At 39.8% G+C, this 23,093-nt stretch overlaps 1 protein-coding gene across 1 annotated transcript; it reads left to right on the top strand.

Moving 5' to 3' along the window:
• The first annotated feature begins 4,489 nt into the window (after positions 1 to 4,489).
• On the top strand, positions 4,490 to 22,854 carry slc6a16a (solute carrier family 6 member 16a). The gene is made up of 12 exons (XM_079643869.1): positions 4,490 to 4,762; positions 12,665 to 12,890; positions 13,390 to 13,547; positions 14,759 to 14,885; positions 14,972 to 15,147; positions 15,648 to 15,758; positions 16,466 to 16,707; positions 17,341 to 17,512; positions 20,079 to 20,280; positions 20,556 to 20,715; positions 20,818 to 20,980; positions 21,652 to 22,854. The coding sequence occupies exons 1-12, from the start codon at positions 4,760 to 4,762 to the stop codon at positions 21,985 to 21,987; spliced, it is 2,076 nt and encodes a 691-aa protein (XP_079499995.1). The 5' UTR covers positions 4,490 to 4,759; the 3' UTR covers positions 21,988 to 22,854.
• The last annotated feature ends 239 nt before the right edge of the window (positions 22,855 to 23,093 follow it).

Here is a 23,093-nt window from a genome sequence, read left to right as displayed (position 1 = left end):
AATTTCTTATGTTAGTCTTGCAATTGTCTTTTCTCTAAATGCTCACATTGGCTGAGTGAAATCACTAATTAATTACACATAAATACAGTGAATAAAATAGTTGTTTTGGTAAGAAATATCTGAAACAATGTGGTTAAACTGCTGGATTTTCTTTCCTAAAATCTTCCAGACAACATACAGGAAGAAAAGCATTTAAAATAATATGTTGGAAGGTGTGGAAAAGGATGTTGGCAAAACATAAATATATACATGCTTAATAGCTAGTTTCTGATATGCTTTTTTCATTGAGTAAACACACCTAGATTAAATGCAACTTTAGCTAGACAAAGTGTTTTTTTTTACTGAACATTTAAGTAATCAAGGAATCAATCCATCCTATTTTAATCAACTTGCAGGCTACAGGAACTTAGATACTGCATGTTATTTCTGGATACAGAGCAGGGAAGATTAGTGAGGGAGAGCTGTGCTGTAGGTGAACAGTGACACCGACTGGTTGATTCGGGTCAGACTCAAAGCATCCCTGCATCTGTCCTGATGATTAACTGTGGCACAGCTCTGAGAGGTCTTAAACAGGTGGTCGAACTTAACAACAAAGAGGTCGATTGTAGAGGAGACATGGGTAGGAACACGACCGCAATCACTATATTTTCTGCTCCGTGCTTCTGATGTTTCCTGTTGGCCCTGCATACCGGAGAGAGTCACAATGGGCAAAATGTAAAAAAGTACATTTACTCAAGTACTTAACGTGAGTATTTACGTTGAATGTGTATGTACTTCTACTCCTACGTTTTGAAAACCAAAATGTTACTTTTATTCCACTGCATTTATTATTTATTATCTTAAAGCTTTAGTTACTTTACAGATTCAGATTATAGCTCCAATATGACATATAATTATACATTTTAACATCAATAGTAGTATGTAAATAGTAAGTAAATGTTGTTTTGACTTGCACTTCAGGGCCTAAGTTTGTTTGCAAGAAATGTATTTCTATATCTTTTTTTAACAGGACATGCAACTTGTGGGGGTTTGGTGGGCAGCACACACCAGACTATTCCAAACACTTCTCTTAGTCGTCCTCTGGGTGCTTCAGATCTTCTCTTGACTTTATGATGGTTACAGTCAGCCGAAAAAATAAACTGATGGGGTGTGGGCATATTTGTACAGCCTGTCCCTGTTATGGGTCACTTGTCTTCAGGCTAGATGCCCTGTTGCTCAGAGGATCCAGGGTCAATTACTCAAGAACAAAATAACATTTATTTGCAGCTGACTATGTTGACTTTAACCTTGTTTAGAGTCATTTTTTTCAATTATGAAAGCAAAAGTTGTCTCTCACTCAGCCCAGGGGCTTTTCAGTTGATCAAAATGGACGATCAAATGTCTGCCTTTTTTCTTATTTTGGTGACAGGTGCCCTTTTCAAAACATTTTCCTCATCACAAGTTGCCTTTTTCATCTTGCTGCATAACATGTATGCCCTCCATTTTCCCAAAATAGGAAAAAATAAACAACACAGGACTCATGTTAGAGATTTATACTGTTTATCCTCCAAATCCACTATGATTTAAGTTAGCCCCAGGGAATACGGTTAAATAAACTTGAATGGTGCATGTGACAAATCTGGTCTGCACTCCATATAACAGAAACTATTAGCTTTGATTCAAGCAAACTGTGGGTTCCTCAATTTATTCATTTTTGGGAGCAAGTGTTAAGGGCTATATTCCACAATCATTTAAAGTAGCAGTGATAAAACCTCTTCTTAAAAAGTACAACCTCGATCCAGAGGTTTTAGCCAATTATTGACCTATTTCTAATCTCCCATTCCTCTCAAAAATTATTGAGAAAGCGGTCGCAAAACAGTTGTGTGATTACTTAAAAAACAACGATTTATTTTAAGATTTTTCAGTCTGGCTTTAGAACACATCATAGCACAGAGACAGCTCTGGTTAAAGTCACAAATGACATTTTATTAGCCTCAGACAAGGGACTTGTCTCTATTCTTGTTTTGCTCGATCTCAGTGCTGCATTTGATACTATCGACCATGATATCCTATTGCAAAGACTAGAGCACTTAGTTGGCATAAAGGGAACTGCTTTAGGCTGGTTTAGGTCCTATCTATCTGAACGCTCTCAGTTTGTACGTGTACCATGGAGTGCCACAGGGCTCAGTGCTCGGACCTATTTTGTTCACACTATATATGCTTCCGCTAGGCAATATTACAAGGAATCATTCTGTAAATGTCCACTGTTATGCGGATGATACTCAACTATATTTATCCATCAAGCCTGATGAAAGCAATCACCTAAATAAAATTCAAGACTGCCTCAAGGACTTAAAAAAGTGATGACCTTAAACGTTTTGATGTTAAACATGGCTAAAACTGAAGTTATTGTACTCGGCCCAAAGAATCTACAAAACATACTATCTAAAGATATACTAGTTATGGATGGCATTCATTTGGCCTCCAGTGAGACTGTAAGGAATCTTGTTGTTATATTTGATCAGGATTTATCCTTTAATGCCCAAATAAAATCAATCTCAAGGAGCGCCTACTTCCATCTATGCAACATTGCCAAAATTAGGCATATCTTGCCTCAAAACGATGCAGAGAAACTAGTCCATGCATTTGTTACTTCTAGGCTGGATTATTGTAACTCCTTATTATCAGGGTGTACCAAGAAGTCAGTTAAGTCGCTTCAGCTGATTCAAAATGCTGCAGCTCGTGTACTAACCAGAGTTAGGAAAAGGGACCACATAACTCCTGTTCTGGCTGCCTTAAACTGGCTCCCTATAGAACACAGGATAGAATTTAAAATTATTCTTCTTGCCTACAAAGCCCTTAATGGGCAGGCGCCATCTTACCTTCAAGAACTCATTATACCCTACTGTCCTACTAGGGCATTGCGTTCCAAGAATGCAGGGTTGTTGGTTGTTCCTAGAGTCTCTAAAAGTACAATGGGAGCCAGAGCCTTTTCTTATCAAGCTCCACATTTGTGGAATCAGCTTCCAGTTTGTGTTCGGGCGGCAGACAGCCTATCCGTTTTTAAGAGTACGCTTAAGACCTTCCTTTTTGATAAAGCTTATAGTGATAAAATAAAATAATCGAATAAGAGTGCATTGACGTAGATACGTTGTGCCTCTTCACCTATAGATTTGAGTTCTTACTCTTTCACTTAAATCCTAAAAACTTAGATCTTATATTTAAAACTTTATCCAAAAACCTTTCCCCTCTCTGACCTCTCGAGGTTCTATTAGAGGGTAACAGGTTGCAGAGAAGGCCTAGCCCGGCCCAGGAGTGTGGAATGTAGCCACTGACCTACTCCTATACCTCTAACCAATTCAGGTTCCAGTGGGGACCTTTCTCCCTGTGTGTGCCTCTCCACCTCTGTTTCCTACTTGTTGCTTGCTACCCTTTTCCCTCAACCTATCCTAAGGGAGTGCATGTATGTACACACGTTAGTTTAGCTGCTATAGGCTTGGACTGTTGGGGGGGGCACCTTACTCCGTCTTTCTGTCTGTTTGTACCTGTGTACTCTCATGTTCCGATTAACCCAGCTTCCCCCAAATCTCTTTTTTGTGTCCATATATACGTCATATATATGTCGTGTTGTCATACTGATATTCTGTACAAACTGTGAGACCACTGAGACAAATGTAATATTTGTGATATTGGGCTATATAAATAAACATTGATTGATTGATTGATTGATTGATTGATTGATTGATTGATTGATTGATTGATTGATTGATTGAAGGGCACAGTTGTTCCACTAGGAGGAGTAGACATTTTCCTGGCCTTCAACCTGTGACTAAAAACGAAAAAAAAAAAATGTTTTGGATCAGATGTGGGACTACAGAGGCTTGCTTTGTATGCTAGTCAGTGTCTCACAATAAATTAGCATAGTTGTGCTTTTCTTAGCCAGTATAATTGTATTTGTAGTACAGCTTTAGACTAGTCCTTCAGTTTTGAGGATTACTCTGTTTTTGACATGAATGAGTTCAATGAGTAGGAGATGATGACTTAGCAAAGAGCATCTATATGACTTCACTGCATTTCTTGGACAGCTGGGTTACTTAATAAATAATACATTTACATAAAAAAAATTGAATTAGGTTATTTAAAAATATAAATAACCTTCACCATCAACTACGTATATTGAGTTCCTCCTTTTTTTTTGCCACAGAATTGCCTATAATCTGATTAGTTATTTTGGACAGTGGAATTGAATTGTGCGCTTATTATGGCCACCCCAATTTACCGACAGCGCATGTACCCTAATTGCACGAATACACGCGCAATTATAATCGAAGGCTTTTTAAATGTCCTATGAAAATGAAGTATACAGCAGTACAGTGACTTTGTCCAAAGTCAGGGCACCCATCTTTCTTAAGAGGTGTTTTTTCTTAAACCCACAGGCTACACCAACAGCATTCTCTCACTTAGTTACAGACCTCGTTGAAGGGCAGCTCGCCCCCCCCCCCCCCCACCCACACCTCCCATTGGCCCCATTTGCACAGACTTCTCCTGCATGTCTTCTCGGGGCTGGCGACGACAGAATGTGTTCCAGTTCACAGAAACGTGGCCGCAAGTTTTCAAAACGTCCTTCACGAGGCGTTCCTTCCCACAGCACATTATATATTTTGCTGCAAAACCAAACAGAGGAAGAGTTTTTAAAGTAGCCTTGTGAGAGAAAGAGCCGAGCAGAAACGCAGACAGGATTCCTGGAAACTTTATTCCAGTCTTGGAGCGGGCTGTCAGCATGGTATGTCCACAACACATCGGAGTTCTGATTCAACACGTTGATAACGTTATGAGCTCCAATGTTTAATATCCATTTGATTATTTATTTTACTTGACGCTCTTTTTTTTCTTGTTGAGAATGTTGCACGTTTGCTGTATGATTTTCCGTTACTTGACTCTTCGTCAGTGACTTAACCAGTCATGAATAGGCTTTAAGGCTGTGTTTTGCCTCACTTTGGATAATCTCTGTCATGCAGCTGCATTTGTTTACAGGAATACACAGGCTGCATATAGCCACAGATATGTTTTTAAACCCACGACAGCTTTTACTGTGTACAAGAAAGCTAATGTAGTGTGCATTTAAAATTAGATGTGGATAAACTATATACTGTAAAGCCGTACAAACTAAGTGACTAACTTTTTTGTAGGTTTATGATGGTTTTACCATAAGTTTCATCATCAAGTGACTGTAGCACTGACAACACTCCTACACGTTCTTCTAATGCAGATGTAAACACCCTTAAAGTGAAGCTGAAAGGGAGCACTAACCCTTTAATCATCTTCCAAATTTATGTCAATCAATCAATCAATCAATGTTTATTTATATAGCCCAATATCACAAATGTTACATTTGTCTCAGTGGACTTCACAGTTTGTACAGAATATCAGTATGACAATACGACAGCCTTTGTCCTTAGACCCTCACATCGTACAAAGAAACACTTCCAGAGAAAACCCACAGTTTAAAGGGAAAAATGGGAGAAACCTCAGGGAGAGCAACAGAGGAGGGATCCCTCTCCCAGGACGGACAGACGTGCAATAGATGCCGTGTGTAAATTGAAAAGATAATACATTTGCAACATAGGTAGTCCAAATGTTTGGAAATGCATGTGTGTATAATAGGAAGATGAATCCACGAGGATATCCATCCAGGACTTATGATCCAGGACCACAGCCACGACTCAAGATCCAGGACTCGCGATCCATGACACAGAACCGCAGGATCATCCATGACTCCGGATCCCGGCGTATATAGACACCAAAAAGAAAGAAATTTGGGGAAGCTGGGTTAATCGGAACATGAGAGTACACAGGTATAGACAGAGAGAAGGAAGAAGTAAGATGTCCCCCGACAAACTAAGCCTATATCAGCAAAACTAGGGGCTGAATCTAATCAGCCCTAACTATAAGCTTTATCAAAAAGGAAGGTCTTAAGCGCACTCTTAAAAACGGATAGTGTGTCTGCCGCCCGAACACAAACTGGAAGCTGATTCCACAAAAGTGGAGCTTGATAAGAAAAGGCTCTGGCTCCCATTGTACTTTTAGAGACTCTCGGAACAACCAACAACCCTGCATTATTGGAACGCAATGCCCTAGTAGGACAGTAGGGTATAATGAGTTCTTTAAGGTAAGATGGCGCCTGCCCATTAAGGGCTTTGTAGGCGAGAAGAAGAATTTTAAATTCTATCCTGTGTTCTATAGGGAGCCAGTGTAAGGCAGCCAGAACAGGAGTAATGTGGTCCCTTTTCCTAACTCTGGTTAGAACACGAGCTGCAGCATTTTGAATCAACTGAAGCGACTTGACTGACTTCTTTGTACACCCGGATAATAAGGAGTTACAATAATCCAGCCTTGAAGTAACAAATGCATGGACTAGTTTCTCTGCATCGTTTTGAGGCAAGATATGCCTGATTTTTGCAATGTTACGTAGATGGAAGTAGGCGGTCCTTGAAATTAATTTTATGTGAGTTTTAAAGGATAAATCCTGATCAAATATAACACCAAGATTCCTTACAGTCTCACTGGAGGCCAAATTAATGCCATCCATAGTTATTATATCTTTAGATAATTTATTTCGTAGATTCTTCGGGCCAAGTACAATAACTTCAGTTTTGGTCGTGTTTAACATCAAAAATGTAAGGTCATCCACGTTTTTAAGTCCTTGAGGCAGTCTTGAATTTTATTTAGATGATTAATTTCATCAGGCTTGATTGATAAATATAGTTGAGTATCATCCGCATAACAATGAAAGTTTACAGAATGATTCCTTATAATATTGCCTAACGGAAGCATATATAGTGTGAACAAAATAGGTCCAAGCACTGAGCCCTGTGGCACTCCATGGCTAACTTTGGTTTGCATGGAAGATTCATCGTTGACACGTACAAACTGAGAGCGTTCAGATAGATAGGACCTAAACCAGCCTAAAGCAGTTCCCTGTATGCCAACTAAGTGCTCTAGTCTTTGCAATAGGATATCATGGTCGATAGTATCAAATGCAGCACTAAGATCGAGCAAGACAAGAATAGAGACAAGTCCCTTGTCTGAGGCTATTAGAATGTCATTTGTGACTTTAACCAGAGCTGTCTCTGTGCTATGTTGTGTTCTAAAGCCAGACTGAAAATCTTCAAATAAATCATAGTTTTTTAAGTAATCACACAGCTGTTTTGCGACTGCTTTCTCAAGAATTTTTGAGAGGAACGGAAGATTAGAAATAGGTCTATAATTGGCTAAATCCTCTGGATCGAGGTTGTGCTTTTTAAGAAGCGGTTTATCACTGCTACTTTGAATGATTGTGGAACATAGCCTGATAATAAAGACATATTCATAATATTTAATAAAGAAGTGCTAATTAATGGAAAAACTTCTTTTAACAGCTTAGTTGGAATCAGGTCTAAGATACACGTTGATGGTTTAGAAGAGAGAATCATTGAATTTAATTGTTCAAGGTTTATGGCTGAAAAGCATTCTAGTTTACTATCTAGTGTAATATTAGAACTTATGTTTCCGGGAGCTGTTGATAATACTATACTGGTCAAAGGCAAGAGGTCATTGATTTTGTTTCTAAGAGTAACAATTTTATCATTAAAAAAGCACATAAAATCATTACTACTGAGTGCTATGGGAATAGAAGGCTCAGTCGAGCTGTGGCTCTCTGTCAGCCTGGCTACAGTGCTGAAAAGAAATCTTACATTATTCTTATTCTCATCTATTAATGAAGAGTAGTAGGCTGCTCTCGCTTTACGCAGTGCTTTCTTATATTCATTGAGAGTAATATGCCAAATTAAACGAGATTCTTCAAGTTTAGTGGAACGCCATATCCTTTCAAGTTGTCTCGACTTTTGCTTTATTTTGCGGGTTTCGGCATTATGCCATGGAGCTAATCTATGTTGTTTTATTTTCTTCTTTTTCAAAGGAGCAACAGAGTCTAATTTTATTCGCAGCGCATCTGTAGCACTATCAACAACATGATCAATTTGGGGTGGTGTACATTTTGTATAAGTTTCCTCCCCTACATGCAGACATGCTATCGAGTTAAGTATTGGTGGAATCTCTTCCTTAAATTTGGCTTTAGCACTAACAGATAGGTTTCTGCTGCAGGAGCTTTTGGCTTATGCTTTGTAGTCTAGTAACAGTACTTCAAAAGTTACTAAGAAATGGTTGGATAAAGCAGGATTATGCGGTTCGACTAATAGTTGCTCAATTTCAATACCATAAGTCAGAACAAGGTCGAGAGTGTGATTATAGCAGTGGGTTGGTTTATTTACACTCTGACAGAAACCAACAGAATCTAATATAGAGTTAAATGCAACAGTAAGGCTATTTTTATCATCGTCAACATGAATATTAAAGTCACCTACGATAATTACTTTATCTGTTTTAAGTACCAAAGTTGATAAAAACTCAGAGAATTCTGATAACAATTCTGAATAAGGACCTGGTGCACGGTACACTGTAACAAATAAGATTGGCTGCAAAGTTTTCCAGGTCGGATGTGTAAGACTAAAAACGTCAAAGATTGCTGCAACTCCACCTCCTCGGCCCGTGCCTCGGGCAATATGAGTATTGATATGGCTGGGTGGAGTGGCCTCATTTATGCTGACATATTCTTCATGTCTCAACCAAGTTTCAGTGAGACAGCATATATCAATATTATAATCTGATATTAAATCATTTAACAATATTGCTTTAGATGCTAGAGATCTTATGTTTAAGAGACCACATTTAATCTTCCTGTTTTGTTGCACTGTAGTAGTTGTTACATTTACTTTTATTAGGTTATTATGTATGACACCTCTATTAGGTTTTACCTTAAATTCTCCTTGGGCAGACAAACACACCGTTAATATTGGGTATTTTATTGGGTTCGGGATTCCTATGGATGACTGCCTAGGAGAGAGCGCAGAGAAGCGTGTAAGACTGCGACTCTGCCTCCTGGTCTCAACTCCAGTTTGTCATGGATTACGTCCACAGAGCCCTGAAATGTTTGCCGAAATGAGATTTGCACCTTCCAAAGTAGGATGAATGCCGTCTCTCTTAATCAGACCAGGTTTTCCCCAGAAGGCTGTCCAATTATTTACGAAGCCCACATTGTTTGCTGGGCACCACCAAGACAACCAGTGCTGAAATGATGACATGCGGCTATACATGTCATCATTGATCAGATTGGGGAGGGGACCAGAGAAGATTACGGTGTCCGACATTGTTTTAGCATAACTACACACGTGTGTGTGTGTGTGTGTGTGTGTGTGTGTGTGTGTGTGTGTGTGTGTGTGTGTGTGTGTGTGTGTGTGTGTGTGTGTGTGTGTGTGTGTGTGTGTGTGTGTGTGTGTGTGTGTGTGTGTGTGTGTGTGTGTGTGTGTGTGTGTGTGTGTGTGTGTGTGTGTGTGTGTGTGTGTGTGTGTGTGTGTGTGTGTGTGTGTGTGTGTGTGTGTGTGTGTGTGTGTGTGTGTGTGTGTGTGTGTGTGTGTGTGTGTGTGTGTGTCTTTTAGATAAATAAATGTCACAGTTGATAATATACTGTAGCTTTTTTAAATGGCATTTAAATTGTTATTCTGTCTCTTTAAATCATTTGCATGTTATCCACATGACCATTATTTTTGTAATGTGTGGTTGCTCATTTGTTGACACACAGCCAACATAAGCACTGCAATAGATCTCATTTAAGTTAGTGACAAGTTACCTGATGGCCCGAGTGGGATGGTTTAATTTAGTAGTGTGCCTGTTGCCAGTCAGTCATGTTGTGTGAATACCAAAATGACATTGAGACTCATATATAAGACAGCAAGTTGTAAAGTGTGAACGGCAGGGCGATCTGGTGACTTTGAGAGTTGTTTGCTTTACTCTTAAGCCTTTCTCGGTCCTGAGCTGGTAGATTGCCAAAAACAGATTTGACATAACTTCACTTGCTCCTTTTCAAACATGACGTCCACATGTCAAATTGCAGGAATGAAAAGGTCTTTATTCTGGCTGTTTGTAGAGGGCTGGTGTGTGCAAACTGAAACACACTTGAACTGTTTAAAGCATTGATCCTCATAATGTGCAGATAAATAAAACACAATGTTTCACAAATTCTCATACGGAACATGTGTGACGAAAACTTCGCTCCACTATTCTCTGTTTCTGGATAGTATACATGTTCAGTCATATGTATCTTTTTCTACCATTTAGTCATGTATAGACTTTGAGCAGAGGTGTTTCTAATGAACTCTGTGGTCATGTTTGAGGTTTAGCTGTGTTTAAAAAAACTGCATTGCATTGTATTAGTCCTCTACATGTGAATATTTTGGAAAATCGCCGACAATTTCTTAAATGGTTTCAGTTTGCTAAATATTAAAAAACAAAGGTGTTTTTAGAGATTAGCTATGCGGCCTTCACACTGTTCACTGGGGAGGGACAGACAGTGTGGTTGCCTTTTCTCCAACTGTACCCAGAGATAGACCCTAGCTGACCGAACATTTACAATCTGTGTGTGTGTGTGTGTGTCAAGTGTGCTTGGGGAAAGGGGCAACAAGATAATTAATGGTTAGCCAAGAATAGCGAAGAGAAAGAAGCATGCAGCATTTTTCCACCTTTCCACAACACAAAAATTATAGTAAAGTCTTTATCGATTTAGAAAAAGCTGGCATAAACAGGAAATTGCAATGTCTCTATTTAAAATAGTTGTAAATTGGTTTATCAGATGACAATGCGATCTGATACAGGGTTGCTGTGTAGTTATGGAGCTTGAGGAGAATATGAGGTACGCTTAAATAAAACTAATTACCTTTATCTGCATTTATGCAAAAATGTATGCAATGATTACTTTGGTGATAAGTCTGTTTTGGAGTGCTTGTTGTTTTTCTTTGAAAGGAATTATCTAAACCACCAAGGTTACTCACACTCCTGATAGCCCGACTTTATCATTTCACAACATGGTTATACTTATTTAGATTCATTTAACCTTTTTCAATCACTACTCAAGGTTAACTAAATCCACAGTTAACTACGGCTACAACTAGCAATTGTTTTCATTTATGAATAGTTTAGTAAACAAAGTCTGTAAATATGAAAGAATGACATCTTCAAAAGACTTGCTTTATCTGATTTACAGTCTATAACCAAGGGAAGTAAGAGCCAAAACATAACACAAAATATGTTTTCTACCAGTAGGGATTCATAAATCAGAGCAAGGACGTGAAACTGGATACAAATTTGATTTATGACAGCTTTTGCCAGACAACCACAACGCTGTCCCATGTGCTAAGGGCATACACCGCAGTACATTAAACGGACCATAACCTTAATTAAAACCATGCCTACATTGAACAAAACTACAAACAAAAGCCTGCTTTGGTTTTTTATAAATGGGTCCTTAAATTGTATCTTAGCCTTGTCACCAACTATGTCAACCACATGGTGCACCCGTGCGCCTCAGCACCACCCACAGTGTGAACCAATGTAAACCCAACACCTCCCACTGGAGTACCCCACCCACTTGAACTAAAACGACAGACTATCTCTCCGTCAGACAGGGATCTGCATGGCGGCTGCTGTTCTTCCCCTCCTCTCTATTTGTGCTTGCTGGCATATTTTGGTCACACTCCCACACTCTCGCTCTATGAATGTGTTTATATATATAAATGTATATCTATATAAGTCTGACACCATGAGTTCTGACCTGCCACATACTGTTCTGGGTCAAACCCTCCTGTCATTTTCCATTCTCACCATCTGATACCAGCACTGGTACAGCTAGGTCATGCTCTAAAGCCAGTTTGGCAAACCTCAAGTTGTTTTGGATGTTGTCCCGTGATTGGAGCTGAATGAGTTAGTGAGAGTGGGTACTTAAGGTTACAGAGCCCCTCCTCCAACACAGACGAACGCGCACATGACCAATGAGGGCACCAGATAAGTTTGTACACAGATGGAAGGCTGACAGGCAGGTAGGCCATCCAGTTATTTTAGCCGGGCCGGCTCAGATGATTGGTCGTGCTTTTTACAGCACTACGGCTTCCAAAGATGACATTTTTTTAATGGATTTTTGTCAAGATATTCATTGCTATCGGGATGTTAAGAGCATTCCATGGAATATAACAAAAATTGTATCTCGAGCCGGTTTCTCAAACTTACCTACCCCACCTCTATTGCAAATAAATGGTGGCCATCATTATTATTAAAAACATAGTTGGAGGTATTGTTTTAATGAAAGTGCTAAGGTAAATTACTTTAAACTAAACTAATTTATTTCCTCAGACTTCCTTTTTTTTCTCCACATGGAGTATATCCGTTTTGTTTATTTATGAATTGAGTTATGTCTTACACATGTGTCTTCACATTACAGGTCATAGGTGGAAACCACACGAGTTCTTGTTCCCTCGCCGAACTCTCAGTGGTCTTTAATCAATCCCCCCAACACTGTATATCTTAAGTTGTATTATAGACTGCTGTGGTCCCAGTGTTGCAATGCAGAACTTAGATTCTTACTTTATAATATTCTTTGGGTTTCATATTTTTCAATGGTTATGTGAGTAAAGTAAAAAAAAAATGATGTTTTCCAATCTAAACATTAGTCAAAATAATGAGAAAATATTCGGTTTTTTCTAAATTGTGCAGCTTTTATTATCACAGTTAATCATTCTTCTTCTTCTTTGTTTCTTTCAAGACGGAGAAACCTCCTCTGGACAGCCTGGAGGAGCGAGCGTGGCTGGGCGAGGGTCAGTCTGAGACTCAGCTCACAGCTGTGCCCGGTCTGGACGGAGCAGAGACGAGCAACGCAGACCGGCCAGCGTGGGACTCCAAGCTCCAGTATGTGTTGGCCCAGGTGGGGTTCAGCGTGGGCCTCGGGAATGTGTGGAGGTTCCCCTACCTTTGCCACCAAAATGGCGGAGGTGAGTGTCTTTGTGCGTGTAAATGTCTGCAAAGGCTAAAATGACAAAGTGTTCTATCCCACACACTCCTTTGTTTACTTCAGTAACATAATGATATCATTTTGTAACACTTGAGCTTCTATTAACTATTGCTCCAACACATTGTTCATGATTGGCTAAGAGGCGGGACATTTCTAAGATTCTAAGATGTTGACCAGAGCCGGCCAGCTAACAAATCAGTAGTATGAGAAAAATAAAGAAATGTTTGGACATTAAAGCATGTAAACATGTCACAGTAGAGGCAAACATACAAATATGAACCTGAAGATTATTATAATGGGGCCCCTTTAAAAAAGAGCGTACTTTCCAACTCTTTGTTTTTCCTCATGACCGTAGCTCTCCAGAACCAATAGCCGAGACTTATTTTAAATGAGCATTTTGTTTCAATAAAGATACATAATAAGGAAAGAGTATTAAGGAATATGCCTTCATCCTTTTAACATCTTCCTTTTCGTTCCAGGGGCCTTCATGCTGCTGTATGTTTTTCTTTTACTGATTGTGGGAGTTCCACTCTTTTTTATGGAGTTGGCAGCCGGCCAAAGCATTCGCCAGGGCAGCATCGGCGTTTGGAAGCACATCTCCCCGAAGCTGGCGGGGATCGGTTACTCCAGCTGCATAGTGAGGGTTTACGTTTTTTTTGTTAAGTTATTTTTTCTTCAGACTTTAAGATCATACTGTTCATGTTTAGAAAATAGGTTATACTTTAGATTTTTTTTATTGGTAGGGATTAGTCAAATCCGGGGAAGCAATCAAATCAATGCTCTATCCCGCGTGTTGTAATGTATGTATGTTTACACACTAAAAACTGCTCACACTGTAGCTCACAGTGTGTCGGCTAGGCTGCAGTGTCATAAGCATAAATGTCTTCCTTCAGGCATTGAAAAGCCATAACATGTACCACCTCATTTATCAACTCTATGTAAACCAAGTTTTTTTTTCCAGCCACACTGTATTTATGCTAAAGAAAGGGCACTGAAGGATATCCTGCCATGTTGTAATGTGAGATTTATTTACGTAACAGTCTCTATAGACAAGCCCGGCAAGAGTGGGCAAAACTTTCTGTGCAAACACAGCACACAGACGTTCACTTGTAGGACTAGAAGCCCATTCTTACTCAATACTTTTCTAAAAAAACACCTAATTGCTCTGTTAAGCTAATAGTCACAATTTATTACAGCTATGTGTTGGGGAATAATTTGCCCTGAATGTCCTCCTTCGCCCTCTGACGCAGCTGACCAACCTCAAGCAGCCGTTATCTCCCATAAGGAGGGGCTACCCTAGCATATTGTTGATGTTGCCAGTTTGTGAGCGGGCAACTCTCTGTCAGAGATAGTTATTGTTGCGGGACACCTGGAACACATCCTTCTCGGGGTGTAGATAACCCCGAGCCATAAGCGACAACAACTGTGATTCAGTGTCCTCAGCTGTTTAGTTTATCTATTGAAGAATGTTGATTATTACACTCTGAACTAGTTAAAACCTCGAGCTACAGGAGGGCTCTTGAGGATTGATTGTGGCATCTCAACCATGTGGTCAAACCGTGACATGTCTTGTGAATTCTCCGGCCAAAGCTCCAAATAAACCGTCAGTGTTTGCCATCAAAGCTCCAGCTCTCCTCGTGTCTCTCTGAGTCCTGACTCCAATTGCTTCAGAAGTTTCCCCCACAGTATGCATTGAGAATACAACTGTAAACATGGTCATTATAACTTTTGGTATACAAATGCATGAAATTAGAAAAAAATTGCATCATGGGTAATTTGAGATGTTCTATTTCTGACTATCTTACTATGTCAATATTTATAATTCACAGTCCCTTTCTTCTCTTCTAGGTCTGTTTTTACGTGGCTCTATATTACAATGTTATCATTGCGTGGAGCCTTTTCTACCTGGGTAATTCTTTTCAGTATCCTCTGCCCTGGGAGCATTGTCCAATCGATGTATCTACCAATGCAACAGGTACTGGCAGAACTGAGAAGTTCATTAATTCACTGGCTGTAGATGCCAGTCCAATGTCTATAATGTTGTCTTTCCTAAATCAACAGTGAAAGAATGTGCCAGTTCTTCACCAACTTCATATTTCTGGTTTCGGAAAGCCCTTGACATCACAAACTGCATTGATGAATCTGGAGAGTTTAACCCCATCATGACAGGCTGTTTGTTGGCCGCTTGGGCAATCGTGTCCCTGGCTATGATCAAGGGCATCAAGTCTTCTGCAAAGGTACATTTACCACATTTTTTTTTTAACGTATGCTTTGTGTCGTTGTTGAGGGAATTGTATGAGCTTTGTGTCGTTGTTGACTAATTAGTAGATCCATTACACTTTCATGTGTCCGGTAAATATAAACAACAGACAGTTAACTTAACAAAGACTGGAAAAACAAAGCACATCACCCTTAAAAACATTTCAATTATCAATTGTACGCATTGGTGTTAATGTGATTTACAAGACAGGGTTTTGGTTAGTTTGTCAGCTTGATAACTGCTGATATGTTTCCTTCCAGAAAGAGCCAGGTTAGCTGTTTCCAGTCTCTATGCTAAGCTATGCTAACTCTCAGTTCATTACATTACATGAGGCAGACAGACATGAGAATGCTATTAATCTTTGCATCCAACTCTTCAGCAAAAATAGAAAAAAGGCTTATTTCCCTGAAATTCAAAATATTCCTTTAAAAGTTTCCAACACAGAAATCATCTCCTATTTCTTTTCCCAAATCTTAGGTGATGTACTTTTCCTCAGTTTTTCCCTATGTGGTGCTTTTTATTTTCCTCATCAGAGGATTGATGTTGGACGGTGCGATGGATGGAATCGCCTACATGTTTTATCCTAAAGTAAGCGCACATTTCATCTTGGCTTTAATCATATTTATGTCTTGGTTTAGATGTGTATCCAATGAATGCCAAATGAAAAATGAGTAGAGTGTTGAAAATATAGCTGGATGTTTTCACATGTTCTACCATTTCACAATTATTAAGACTTAAAGGTCAGCTATTATGCAAAATCCACTTTTTCATGTCTTATATACATCAACATGTGTCCCCTCTGTGGAAAGACATTCTGAAAGTTTCACGAAAAAAGATTCTCTCTCTTTTTGTCCTGATCCATTTCTATAAAAACCTGTCTGAAATGAGCTGATCAGATTTTGGCCACTTTATGATGTCATAACGATTTTTTGGCTTGTGTAACCATTAGCCAATCATCAACCAAGGTAACCCCCCCCCCCCCCCCCCCCCCCCACCACCTTATCACCTGAATCTCCTCCTAGAGCACCATTGTGTTCTTTTTAACCAAATCTCTCTCAGAGGGGGCGTGGGGAGGGGCTCCTTATTTTCATCTAAAGTAACAGACAGGGAATCAGCACTTTGGAAACAGAGCTGAAACAGAGGGGATTATGGGATGGTGCAATGATCTGTTTGGTATTTCGAGCCAAACACTTCAGAGACATGTTTTGTATATATCTGAGACCTATAATATATTGATGAAAAACAGTATCATAGGGGACCTTTTAATGAGATTTTGTTTCCTTGTTTTTTTCCAGCTAGAGCTCTGGGGGAGTGTGCAGGTGTGGCGCCAGGCTGCTACTCAAGTGTTTTTTGCTCTCGGACTTGGCTATGGGTCAGTGATCGCTTATTCCTCCTACAATCCAGTGAACAACAACTGCCACAGGGACGCCATAATGGTCTCGGGCATCAACTTCATGACGTCTGTGCTGGCCTCGCTCGTGGTTTTCGTCATTCTGGGTTTCCGTGCCAAGAACATTGCAATGCGCTGCGTGGCTGAGTACGGATGTGTATGTGTGTGTGCATGAATATTGACGTCCCTTACTGTAAGTGTCCACACATTACATCCAACACTTTATTTATAATGCTGTTAAAAGCACTACTCCTACAGTATATAAGTCCCAAAGTTTGTGTTATTGCAAGATTATAAAAAAAGAAGAGTACTCTCAACACCATACCATGTAATTAGGTTATTAGCTTGGTTTTTGCCTAAAACTTGCTAATTTTGCTTTTCCTGTGTGAATAACTAGGCAGCTGAAAAGTATTGAGGGCAAATATGTTCATGCCTTGACTATAAAAATGAAATACAACAAATTATGAGATATTTCATTTGATGTGATTTGATAAGATTAGATATACTTTCTTGATCTCAAATTGGGAAATAGTTTTGTCACAGCAGCATGTTAAGAACGCATTTCACATGAGATCAAATATATATACAGTAGTAGTTATATATCTATAGAGAATCTAAGGATACATTTATTTATACTGTTGGTAACCGGACCCAAGGGTGCACAATAATGCAGTAATCACTGATTGTAATCATAATAAACCAATATTTGAGTGAATGAATTCTCGAAGCAAATATTGCCTGTAAAATGTTTAATCTTTTTTTTCTTCTAACTACTTCTAGAAATCTTGGTCTCCTGAGCCACATGGGGTCTAACCAGCATTTTGATCCTTGGATCAACGCGACTGACCCGAGCTCTGTGTCTCTAGAGGAATACAGAGACTGGTTCAGTCACCACAGCTCCACGCTGGGTCCTAACATCACCGACTGCAGCCCGGAAGAGGAGATGAACAAGGTATGATTTACATTTCATCTGAATTAGCTTTTGATTTAATATTGGGGTTGTAAAGAGATACAATGAGAGTTTTTTTTTTTTTTACTGTGAAATGAATAAGAAAAAGTCAGAAAACAAACAAATCAAAGCATAAACTTAAAACCGTTAGCATGGACAACAAGAATAACAGGTTTGTGTCCAACACTAAGATACAGGGTTAACCTGATTGTGGTTAATTGTTCAAAACAAGACTTTCGAAAATCTGTTTTATCCATCGAGTATCATGAACACTTTGGAGGCCACAACATTTCCAAGAACCAAAAAAATAAAAATAAAATAGATTTGGCTACTTTTTGAGTTGCAGGACACATGCTTGCTTTAAAAAACACCAGGGGCCTGCACTACGAAGCAGGTTAAAGCTAACTTCAGGGAAAACTCGGGCTTTCCGGTCCTTTCCGGTGCTACGATGCTGGTTCTCTTTTTAGCGGGCTAGATCCCCATGGTAACTTATGCTGTGCGGCTAACTATAATATTAGTCAAATATGAAGAAGTTAAACTTTAAACATCCATGACTTAAACACTTTATCCAGGATAAAAGCCACATAGCTGCACCTGCAAGGTGAATACAGCTGGTAAAAGTGTTTGAATGTGTACATTAACAGGTTTATGATATCACTGCCCCAGTGTTTCATCAACTTAATGTGTTGCTTAAAATAATACTTCTGCATACAGTATGTGAGACTGTGAGTGTTGCACGGCCAGATACGGCTCAGCTGACTCAGATAAAGAGATACATTATGATGTGATATGATGTGATATGAATGATAAGGGGACACATCGACGTCTAGGCAACGTAATATTACTTTGATCCGGTTACTTATGTTGTGGCAGATATTTAATTCGGCTTTCTTAACATAATAGTATAATAGTTATAATAGTCCGATTGCTCTGAAAATGGGAGGTGATATTCTATTCATTTTCACGTTCACACAGTCGGTGATTTTGGCCGGCCGTCTTTCCTGCAACGGCAGTTTAAACTGTATTTCCTCCGTACACTGAGCTCTGATTGGTCAGCAGGCGTGGTGCTTTCGCTGAGTTGATCTCTTATCCTGGAACCTATCCTGCTTCGGAGCACAGACTAGGTTCCAGGATAAGTCACCATGGAGATCTAGCCTGCTAAAAAGTGAACCAGCTTCGTATTACCGGAGATCCCAGAAGTTATCTTGCTAAACGAAAATCCTGCTTCGTAGTATACCCCCCTGCTCCGGAGCAGGTTAGGTTGCAGGCTAAGAGATCAACTCAGTGAAAGCACTGCCTGCTGACCAATCAGAGCTCAGTGTGCGGAGTTTAAAGTGATCAAGTCATATTACAGGAGAAAGGAAATACAGAAAAACTGCCGTTGCAGGAAAGACGCCCGGCAAAAATCACCGACTGTGTGAACGTGAAAATGAATAGAATATCACCTCCCATCTTCAGAGCAATCTGACTATTATAACATTAGCGTTAAGAAAGCTTACTTAAATATCTGCCACAACATAAGCACACTGAGTGCAGACGTTGATGTGTCCCATTATCATTCATATCACATCATAATGTATCATATTATCTGAGACAGCTGAGCCGTATCTGGCCGTGCAACACTCAGTGTCACATACTGTATGCAGAAGTATTATTTTAAGCAACACATTAAGTTGACGAAACACTCGAGACAAATCCACTCGTGTCTTAGACGGGGCAGTGATATCATAAACCTGTTAATGTACGCATTCAAACACTTTTTCTTGTACCAGCTGTATTCACCTTGCAGGTGCAGCTATGTGGCTTTTATCCTGGATACAGTGTTTAAGTCATGGATGTTTAAAGTTTAACTTCTTCATATTTGACTAATATTAAAGTTCACTTTTCATTCAGGAAGTATGAAGCTGTGCAGTGTGCTGTCAGTGCACTTCTCCATGTTTGTGATTGGTCCAAATACCACCCCTTTCATGTGAACGCGCACCTAACTAGATAGGGCACGGCTGGCTTGAGCGATCCACTTGATAACCCGTGTGGTAGGACCACTTAACGAGAGCTCGTATGTTTTGGGTTAGGCCAACCGGCTAACTCAAACATATCCAGGTTATGTTGAACCGGCTTCGTAGTACAGTCCTCTGGTATTCAAACATAGGTGGATATCTCAATAACAATAGTAAGAAGGTGTGGTGCTGAGAACCCCTGAGGAACCGGTGAGATAATATCCAGCAGGCAACAGTAAGAAAACACGGGACAGACCATGTAAGTAGTAGGTCTCAATGAGAGATGAAAGCGAGCTGTGGAAGGAGGAACTAAAATAACAGAGGCAGGGTCACTACAAGTCATGTTATCTGATAGCTTTTATTTTACTTCAAAACATTACTCCACTCCCTACTGCGGGGACTACAGCATGGCTTCTTGTATGGTGCTATCAGATTCTAACTACAAATAGGGGTCCAAAAACTGACTTTTAAGAATGTTGTTTTCTCCTTGCCACCTAATATTTATTTGCAATCTTCAGTCAACGTTTACAAAATCCTTATTCCCTCTCTGTTTTCCCTTTTGTATGATGCAGGGTATTGAAGGGACAGGCCTGGCATTCATAGCGTTCACTGAGGTGATGGCCCTTTTCCCTGCCAGCCCCTTCTGGTCCACACTGTTTTTCCTAATGCTGCTCAACCTGGGCCTCAGCACCATGTTTGGGACCATGCAGGGAATCCTCACACCTCTCATGGACAATTTTAGCCTCTTGGGCCGCCACAGAACCATCCTCACTGGTAACATGATGCTCAGTTTTATAGGCATTTTGTTTTAAAGCAACTCAAGTCCAGGAATGTGTGGCTAAATTGAAGATCTCTAGAGTCAAATGTGAAAATTCTCTCTTAAGCGGGACATTTTGATGTCTGTATGTGTAGTGCTGTCAGTGTTTCCTTACTTTTTCTTGATTTTGCCAAGACCCCTAAAGACTACAAATATTGTCTGTTTGCAGCACAATTATGAATCAGATAGCTGCTATTGTCTAACACTGTCTGCCATCTTCTTTTTGTTTCAGTTTCCAGCTGTGCTCTGGGTTTTTTAATCGGACTGTTGTTCACTCAGCGCTCAGGCAACTATTTTGTGACGATGTTTGACGACTACTCTGCAACTTTACCGTTAGTCATTGTAGTAATATTTGAAACCATTGCTGTGTCGTGGGTTTATGGAACAGATCGGTAAGGAACCAATATGTCTGACACTTTTAAATGACATGCCTCCTGTTTTTTTAAATGTCTTTTAATTCTTACATCTCATGTCAATATTTTCCATGATTTCAGCTTCCTGGATGACATTGAAGTCATGCTCAAGTGGCGCCCTCCGGTGGTGTACAAATATCTTTGGAAATATGTTTGTTTGATCGCGATGCTTGGTCTTCTGGCTGCTAGTTTTATGCGCATGGTTTTCAAAAGGCCCACATACACCGCCTGGAATCAATCCACGGTAAGATACTTCACTTCTTCCTCTTCTACATAGAATAATTTGATCTCATAGCCTCTAATATTACTCACTATATAAACTTCTCTCTATATGTGTTCCCCCAACTGCACTCAATACCTTCAATAAAAACTCAAAACATTTTTTTAATTTTGTATGGGAGACACTACAAGTCAGTAGGGTAAAAACATTGAACTTATACATACAATATTCCCCTTGTTGAGTAAAGTACATATTATCTGAGTGAGCTTCTGCTAATTTGCATACATTTCCACAACAGAAATCTGTATTTCTGTATAGATAAAGCCAGGATCAAAATCCAAGATAATACTTTCAACAGCCAAAACCTAAAAAATGTTGCCATGCTTTTACTTTTTAGGTTTTTAATGTTATTTAAATTTGGTTATGGCTGATATATGAACAAAACCCTCTTAAAAACCTTCAAATAGGAGTACAAATGGAAAAGTTGTTAACGATGTGTTCCCTACCTACTAGGGTTGAAAAATAAATAAATAGTAGGCATCACCATTTAACTTTCCCAGTTAAATTGCTGAGAGGTATTTAATCTTAACTTTGCAATGTATTCAGGGTCACTATCAAAGTATTGAGTAGTTTTTGAAGCATTGTGCATCCCATATTCTCTCTCTCTCACATGCCCTCTCTCTCCCCCTCTCCAGGGCTCTGAGATGACCCTCGAGTACCCGGGTTGGGCTCTCGGTATGATCGTCATGCTGATAGCCCTTGCCAGCTTGCCGGTGCCGATTGGCTACATCCATTCCATGTGGAAAAACCGCACGGCCCATAACCCTCTCTCTGAGGAGGGGGGCGGCCAGGCGATGCACCGTGAGTTGTACACCAAGTGCAGCTCCACCGATCAGCTGGAGTCCCTCAACAGAGACGCTTCTGAGGAAGACGAGGCTCCTCCCAGGACCGCCTTCCTGCCCCTGGGCAGCGAACACTACCGGCTCCTGGAGCAGGAGGAAGATGAAGAAGAACAAGACACAGTGGTGTGAGCACAACTGTTGACGAGGATATGTCTCAATGTTGAACATCAAAGAGTGTATGAACAAGAGCCAGCAAAGTGTAGGCAGCGCAGTCCTAAACAGCTTTATTTATCATCTGAAGAAGAGTTGTTGCACCCCATTTTATCAAATTCAGCAAGTTCTACATTGTTGACAAAACCAAAGTGATTTTAATATTTATGTTTTTAAAGATACATGACCATGCAGTCAAAAGAGAGATTTTAGATTTAGTAGTTACTGTAAAACTATCACTGCTTGTACCTCACTCCATTCATTTTCTGAACCACTCGCACTGTTCAGAAAATGAAAACACTCCCTGAAACATAGAAAACTGTATTTTGTGAAACAAGGATTGAAAAGCCACCAGCCAATCAAATACGGTTGGTATGTTCCTTTTCTGTGAATCTGTTTTTTTTTTTTTCATGTAGGGGCTAGTTGAGATTAGTTTTTTTAGCAAAATGCCAAGTGGGAATATGCATGAAAATAGTGTGTGTGTGTGTGTGTGTGTGTGTGTGTGTGTGTGTGTGTGTGTGTGTGTGTGTGTGTGTGTGTGTGTGTGTGTGTGTGTGTGTGTGTGTGTGTGTGTGTGTGTGTGTGTGTGTGTGTGTGTGTGTGTGTGTGTGTGTGTGTGTGTGTGTGTGTGTGTGTGTGTGTGTGTGTGTGTGTGTGTGTGTGTGTGTGTGTGTGTGTGTGTGTGTGTGTGTGTGTGTGTGTGTGTGTGTGTGTGAGATATGTCAGTGAAATAACTTTATGTTACGTTGAATTTGTAACATTTTACCTCATGAAACCTCAGTAATGTCTTTACTCATTGCAGCAGTGTTGAACTGTATGAGGACTTTAATAAACCTCTAGATGGCAGCAACCTGATTTGATGTCTTTTTTTGATTCACACATCCACTCAAAACTGAAGCACCTTCGATTAGATCAGAGATACCATGATGATGAGTTTGAATTGAAAAACATGTTTTTGTGGGTTAAGATTGAGGGGGAGTCAACCCTTTGGGGGGTCTTCTCATATTTCATTCGGCTAAAGTCCCCTTTCAGAAGTAAAGTTTAATAGGTTTGACAGTGACATTACTTAAGGGCTCAGTGGGATA

The sequence above is a fragment of the Notothenia rossii genome, assembly GCF_949606895.1.
Source record: "Notothenia rossii genome assembly, chromosome: 8".
Lineage (NCBI taxonomy): Eukaryota > Metazoa > Chordata > Actinopteri > Perciformes > Nototheniidae > Notothenia > Notothenia rossii.
Note: the sequence above shows the minus strand (reverse complement) of the source record. Positions and strands in the feature narration are given on the sequence as shown.